The sequence below is a fragment of the Lampris incognitus genome, chromosome 16 (genome assembly GCF_029633865.1).
Source record: "Lampris incognitus isolate fLamInc1 chromosome 16, fLamInc1.hap2, whole genome shotgun sequence".
Classification (NCBI taxonomy): domain Eukaryota; kingdom Metazoa; phylum Chordata; class Actinopteri; order Lampriformes; family Lampridae; genus Lampris; species Lampris incognitus.
This window is the reverse complement of record NC_079226.1, coordinates 29318715-29326514: the sequence shown is the minus strand read 5'-3', so window position 1 is coordinate 29326514 and position 7800 is coordinate 29318715. Positions and strand designations below refer to the sequence as shown.

The following is a 7800-nucleotide window of genomic DNA, read 5'->3' as shown; positions in this document are numbered from 1 at the left end:
AGCCAACACCGCCATCACTGACTGTCGTGCTCTGGCCGAAGAGGCTGATACATTTTTCTTGGCTGGTCAAGAGTAAATATTTGGAAAACGTGATATGCGATAATGTTGTTGAATATTGCGATGACGATATGACTCACGATAAATAAACATAATGAAGTCACCAGTTTTAATGTCTTTCTGCTTTAGGTTTACTGCTAACATAGACCCCAGACAATGAACAGTCTATGAACACTGAATTAAAAAAAAAATGACTTGCATTATTTCCATTCCAGCAACTGGTTTTATTGGGGGGGGATGCACCTGGCTAGAGCCGCTATATTGACAATGAACAAATACCACCAACTTCGTTGCATGGCAATACAGGAACATCTAGGCCTATTTAAAGCAACTACTAGGAGTTTATATTATAAATGATTACGTTACAGTCTCAATTTAAAAGTGATGTCTTACCAGTTTTGCAGAGTGAGTAACTAATGTTAGAATTGTGTGTGTGTGTATGTGTGGGGGGGGGGCTGTGATGGCCTGGCGGGCTGTCCAGGGTATCTCCCCGCCTGCCGCCCAGTGGCTCCTGGGATAGGCTCCAGCATCCCCGCGACCCTGAGAGCAGGATAAGCGGTAATGGATGGATGGAAATTTTATTTTGTTGTTACTGAGGCGGAATCAGCAAGTGGCACTACTGCCTTTTTTCCAGAAGGGGGCACCAAAGTCAACACAAACTCCTAGCACCGTTTATCGCAGTTCAAGCAGTCTTGCGACACGTATATCGCGCATGTTGATATCGCGATGAAGGTAAATTTTCGATATATTGTGCAGCCCTAGTCAACAGCACTGCGCGGCCGCGTTTTTTTCCTGCTCAAACATTTTCATCATTGCCTGGAGACACAACAGTCGCCGCCGCAGCAACAGCTCCTTTACGGCGGCAGGACCACAGCCTGTGTTTTTACCACGCAAAGTTTGGACCCAAGGCCCAGCGGTGCCGATCTCCATGCAGTTTCAGCTCGGCGGGAAACGCCGAGCTGAGTAGTGGCTATGTGCGTCGGCCGAACTGGCAGGCTGCCCTACATCAAAGACACAATTTCTGGACGGCGGTTCCTGTGCAACACGGACGCGCATAGGAGTGTCCTGCCCGCATCGAGAGTAGACATCCTGTCCTGCGGACATGACCCCCATGGAAGCCGCTAACGGCAGCCCCATCCGCACTTACGGCACTAGGTACGTGGAGCTGTGTTTCGGAAGACAGCTGTTCGGTTGGCACTTTGTCACGGCAAACGTGGCCGTTCCCTCCTCGGCGCGGATTTCCTATGCACCTATGGGCTGCTGGTGGATGCTAAAAACCGCCGCTTAATTGACGCTGTCACTTTCTGGCCATATGTGGGTACTCTCAGTGGAGCAGACTCCATCAGACTGTCTAGCATGCTCTCCGCCACAGACGATTTTCGCCGGCTTCTCGCTGAGTTCCTCACGCAACCCACCTTCTCGTCTTCCACCGCCAAGCACGGAGTGGAGCACCACATCACCACCACATGGCCCACCAGTCTATGCTCAAGCTCACCGTCGCCAGGGAGGAGTTCGAGAATATGGAGCGTCTGGGCATCATTCACTGCTCCAACAGCCTGTGGGCTTCACCCCTCCACATCATCCCAAAGCCTGGCGGTGGGTGACACCCCTGCGGTGATTACCACCGACTCAACAATACGATGACACCGGACCGCTACCCGGCCCCACACATCCAGGATTTTTCCACCCACCTGGCTGGAAAAGTAATCTTTTCCAAAGTGGACCTCGTCCGTGGATACCATCAGGTGTCAGTCCACCCGCTGTATGTCCCCAAAACGGTGGTGATCACCCAATTTGGACTGTTCGAGTTCCTGTGCATGCCGTTCATCATCAAGAACGCCACGCAGACATTCCAGTGCCTCATGGATTCGGTGCTACGGAACCTGCCTTTAATTTTCGTCTATCTAGACGACATCCTTGTCACCAGCACCTCCAAAGCAGAACACCTGTCCCACCTCTGGACTCTTTTCGAGCAGCTCAGCCAGCACAGGCTGATCGTCAATCCAACCAAGTGCCAGTTTGGGCTGACCACCATCGACTTCCTCGGACACCGAGTCACCAAAGACGGGGTGGTGCCCCTCCTGTCAAAGGTGAACGCCGTCGTGAACTTTCTGCGACCACTCACAGTCAAGTCCCTACAGGAGTTTCTCGGCATGTGAACTTTTACCGTCACTTTGTCCCCCGAGCTGCTCAACTCATGTGACCCCTGTATGAAGCCTTGAAAGGCAAGGCCACCAAACACACTGTGACTGGTCTGCGGAGAGGGACAAGGCATTTGTGGATGCCAAGACTACTCTGGCTGGCGCACCCATCACCCAAGGCTCCGATCGCCATTACCACAGATGCTTCGGACTACGCATTTGGGGTGGTGAACGGCACTTGGCAGCCGCTCACTTTCTTCAACAGACACTTACGCCCCAGTGAACAGAAGTATAGCACCTTCAATCGGGAGCTCCTTGCTCTCTACCTTGCTATTCGACACTTCTGTTCCCTGGTGGAGGCCCACCAGTTCACGGCGTTTGTGGACCACAAACCACCGACGTTCGCCATGGCCAAGGTGGCTGAGCTGTGGTCCACCCACCAGCAACGACAGCTCTCCTACATCTCGGAGTTCACCACCGACATACAGCGTGTTGCTGACAAAACCAACCTCGTTGCTGACTGCCTCTCCCGAGCCATAATGGGGGCCGTCCACTTGGGTCTTGACTATGCTCGCATGGCAGCTGACCAGGCCAAAGACCCGGACATACAGGCTTTCAGGACGGCTGTCACAGGGCTACAGTTAGAGGACGTGGTTTTTGACGACACTGGCACCACACTCCTGTGCGACTTCTCCACGGGTCGGCCCCGGCCCGTCATTCCCATTGGCTGGAGGCGTGTTTTCGACGCTGTCCATCGCCTCTCTCACCTTGGCAAAAAGGCATCTCAAAGACTAGTGGTGGCCAAATTCATCTGTCATGGGCTCAAAAAAGATGTGAGAAACAGGGGTGACACCTGCGTGGAGTGTCAGCACTTTAAAGTGTACTGGCACACCAGAGCCCCCCTGGCACAGTTCCCGGTGCCTGAAAGGAGGTTCGACCATGTAAATGTGGACCTAGTAGGCCCCCTGCCCCCCTCTCACGGTTTTACTTACCTCCTCACCATGGTGGACAGGACCACTAGATGGCCAGAAGCCGTCCCATTGTCATGGACGATGTCCACCGACATAGCCCGGGCGTTCATCAGGACCTGGGTTGCCCCATCTGACCTCTGCTCAGACTGGGGATCACAGTTTGCGTCTTAGCTCTGGAACACAGTCGCAAAGAGCATAGGGGTGAAGCTCCACCACACCATTACGTACCACCTGCAGGCCAACGGGTTGTGCGAGCGGTTTCATTGCTCTATGAAGGCCGCTCTTCGGGTCAACCTCGAGGATAGCAGCTGGGTTGACAGGCTTCCGTGGGTTATGCTGGGCATCAGGACCGCCCCTAAGGAGGACCGCCAGTCCTCGTCCGCTGAACTGGTTTATGGACAGCAGCTGCGGCTCCAAGGGGATTTCGTCCCCAACACCACGTTTCTCTGGTCTGCAGCCCATCAACGGACCACGCTCCTGGATAACGCCAGAACTTTTGCACCATTCCCCATTTCGCAACATGGCCTCCCACAGTCTCACATCTCTGGAAGTCTGCAGTCGGCGGAATACGTTTTCATCCGCCACGACACCAACCATGGAGTCCTGCAGCCTTACTACAACGAGCCATTCTGCGTTCTGGAGACCATGAACAAGCACTTTGTCATGGAAGTCAACAACAAGCCAGACCGTATTTTAGTGGATTGCCTCAAACCGGCTAACCTGAACTTGGACCGACCTGTTGGACTTGCCCAGCCCCCACTGCAGGGGCGCCCTCCTACCCTGCCCCCCCCAACAAGGCCCTGAAGGTTCCTCCGACCCCCACCCTACCCGCACACAACCGCAGGGTCCCTAAAGCCTCTCCTGTGGGCCCCTGGCCTCTGCATCTTTTCGGCGAAGCCATTGCGGCCGGGCCGTTCGCCCCCCTCCACGTTGACTTTTCTATTATGGTGAATTCTGGGGGGGGGCATATGTAGCGGACTCTATGGACATAATTCACCATAATAGGTTCTGGTTGCTTTAAAGTGATACTGACATCAAAATCTGAAAATTCCTATTGATTTAGTGGCCAAAACAGCACATCTGCCAACACTTGAGAGAGATCTGTGATTGACTGTAGATGGTGTCCAATGACATATTTTGCCGGTGGATACGTAGACATCAGTCAATTTGCATACAGGGTGTGTCCATAGCGAGATGCTATAAAACCACGGAGACGCTGTTCTTTCACCCCCTCCTGCTAGCTACTTGGCTCAAGTTTGTGCTATTTTGCTGAGACTTTATTATCAATCTTGCTACGACGTATTGCTATCTATCTATCTATCTATCTAGCCAGCCAGCTAGCTAGCTAACTGTCTGTCTGTCTGTCTGTCTGTCTATCTGTCTATCTATTTATCTGAATATCTATCATCTATCTATCTAACAGTTATTTTTATCACCGAATCCTCCTCCTCGAAACTGTAATCATCACTGAGGATCTCCCTCTCGCTCTCGCTACCCAACATTTTTTGTAAATAACAAGTGACGAGCGGTACCGAGCCCCACCCACCCAGGAAGACAGTAGCCAATAGCGTTGAAGTCATAAAACTACACCTATTTTCGGTTATGATTCAAACTCCCAATGTTAAAAAAATGTTTTCAGAAAGGGCACGTAAATCTCTCTTTAAGAAAAAGTGTTTCCGGGTTGACAGGGTGAGCTACGTCGATGATTGATGAGCGCCATATTGCTCGGGCTGTTCGTTGGTAGATAAAATAAGGGCCCTTTCACACTTATGTTGTTTAGTCCGGACTTTCAGACTTTCCAGAAAAGTCCGAACCAGATTGCCCGGTGTGAAACCTCTTGGACCAGGGTACAGGGATCAAAGACTCGGTCTTTGGTCCAAGCTCAGGAGGTAATCTCGGTTCAGACCAAGGTTCATGAATGTCTAATGTGAAATCAAAGGTTCGGACTTTCGGATCAATCATAGGAAGTGATAAAACAAACACAAACAGTAACACTTAGCAACAGCGAGCGCGCCTGGCAACGAGCGCACCTGGCAACAACGAGCGCACCTGGCGGCAACAACGAGCCAAAAGTTCAAGTCAAGGTCCGCTGGTATGAAAGCAAAAGTCCTGAACCTAATGACTATAAAATAACAGATGTGAAAGCACCAGAACCAGACTCTGGTTCAGACCTTGGTTTGGACTTTCAAGTGTGAAAGGGACCTAAGAGACACGCGTTCGTGTAGTCAGTGAGAGAAATTGTCCATCTCTACTTTCCTGCAATTTCTACACTCCCATTCATTTTCGATGGAACTGCTTCAGGCTATGCAGTGGTGAGACGTCACAGGAGTGTCTCTGATCTTTTGTTTTAGGCTTTGAGATAGTTGGTCATGTTCTAAAATACTCAATGCACAGCCTTGGGGCATAACAACAGCACAAGTGAATTCTTAAACAGACTGTGATGATTTGTAATTCTGAGTCTGTTTGATAATTCATTGTTATTTATGTTGTAATCTTCTGAAAATCAATTTCAAACGTACTAATTACTTTTCTCGGTCTGGCTCCCGAAATCAGCCGAAACTGCATGCCAACTGAATGTCCTGTTGTTAAAAGTTCATCAAAGCACGCATAGATTTATTATCATTACATATCTCTGCATGAGATATGATCCGACTCTGTCCCAATGCTCTGTGGTTGGCCGATACAAAGAGGTGTGATGAGTCACAATCCCGTAACCTCTGACCCCATGTAGAGGTCAGACTCACAACCAGTACCCAAGTATTTATGGATGCTCAGGCTTAGATAACTTTGAAGGAGAGACCTCTGTCCTTTAATTTCCCTGGTAACACTGCTTTGAAACCTCTACAGTAAGTGGATTTAGAGGAAAATTAATTTTAGTTGCCTGTTCATCAAACACTGCACTGTTAGCAAAAACTGAAGTTTCCAGTAGTCAGTCGACCCAATGGCTGTTTGGTTTGTTTATGTTTCATGTGTGTCCAAGTCTGTTTGTTGTGCGTGTGTGTGTGTGCGCATAAATGTGTGTATATTTCATATAGTATATTTGCTTGTTTAATGGCATGCCATTAAGAATGTATTTTGTGTACTTTGAGTACATTTGATGTGCTTATGCAAGCTTTTATGTGGTGCGCAGATGGAGAAAAGGCAGAAGTGTATCAAGTAGCCGATATGTTTTCCTCCACTGGGTCCTGCGGCCCTGAACAATAGGCAGCGCTGTTTGTCCTTGCCTACCTTGGGCTTTAGTCTCCAGTGAGTCAGAGCAAGACCCAGCTAGTATCCTTTCTCCTGGTGCACAGCTCGGCACAGAGGCGCATTGTCTCCAGTGTTTTTAATTAAAGGACCTGGCTCCACACTTTGCCAGGTGACCCGAGGTGCTCCAAGGCTACATGTGTCTGGCGCTGTCTTACCTACTGGGGATAAGCATCCAGGGATCTCATTGTGGGAGAAATGCTATACCGCTATCGTGAGATGGAGGAAGGATTATCTAGTGAGGGGTTCGTATGCTTGAAGTAAGAGGAGAGGAGGGTAAAATAATGTATGGTTTTCTTCTTTGTAGATCCAGCCTATCTGCATCACAGTCCCATGTTGCACCCTCCCTCCCTCCCTCTCTCTCTCTCTCTCTCTCTCTCTCTCTCTCTCTCTCTCTCTCTCTCTCTCTCTCTCTCTCCCACCCCCCACCCCCTCTCTCTCCAGGCCAGGTTATAAGAAGGGGTTGAGGTGAGTTAAGGATTTTTTTTCACCCAGTAAAATCTACCCGTTAATCATCGGCGTTGTACAGACAGATTGTTTTACGAAGTACTACTGTCAGAAAGGACATGGAGCGTCTAGAGGAAAGACTCACTCTTGCATTTCTCCTCCTTTCCATCATCTGTGTCTCCACTCAGAAAACTACAGGTAAACCCGACTGTATTTATGAGTGCAGATTCAGATTCGTTGTACGTGTGCAATGACAATAAAAAGGCATTGCATTGAATCGAATTTGATATCACTCTCAAATGCTGTCTGGACTTCAATGGTAAGTTTAAATAGGCCGATGATAAACTACAGCTGCTTAAAGGTTGTTTTTTTTAGGGAGTTGTTCCTTATCCTATGTGAGGGTCTAAGGATGATGTTGTGTTGCTGTAAAGCCCCTTGAGGCAAATTTGTAATTTGTGATAGTGGGCTATACAAATAAAATTGACTTGTTACTGGGAGCATTTCATTGCAAAGCATACTAACCAAAGATAATCACATGTGTTTGTGTGAAAACATCATGAGCAAAAGGTGCAAAATGACATGACAAAAGGAGAAAGGTTTGCCTTTCACTACAGTTGGCGTTATTATTAGTCCTACGCTCAAAGAGCATCAATGACTGTTAAATGTGGGGATATGACTTTACTTCATGGCATTTGCAGAAAACACGTTCTGCATGCCGTCCTCTTCATTTTGAACATTTCAGGCTAAATATGGTGCAGAAATCATAGATTCAAACTCTAGTTGCAATGTTCTCTCTCTCCTTTAATGATGTTCCAGTCTCCTGGTGTGTGCTGTCTGACGCCGAGGAGCAGAAGTGTTTGGATCTGGCTGGGAATGCCACGGCTCGAAATATCAGAGGAACGCTGCTCTGCGTCCGTGGGCTGAGCCCCAGAGACTGC

At 49.1% G+C, this 7800-nt stretch overlaps 1 protein-coding gene across 1 annotated transcript in view; it reads left to right on the top strand.

Moving 5' to 3' along the window:
* Positions 1-6981: 6981 nt before the first annotated feature.
* otomp (otolith matrix protein) overlaps positions 6982-7800 on the top strand; it is a 6234-nt gene continuing 5415 nt past the window's right edge. Inside the window, exons 1-2 of the mRNA XM_056295410.1 lie at positions 6982-7060; positions 7679-7800. The exon at positions 7679-7800 is cut by the window's right edge and continues 15 nt beyond it. Coding sequence (XP_056151385.1) covers positions 6982-7060; positions 7679-7800 — 201 coding nt within the window. The remainder of the gene's footprint in view (positions 7061-7678) is intronic.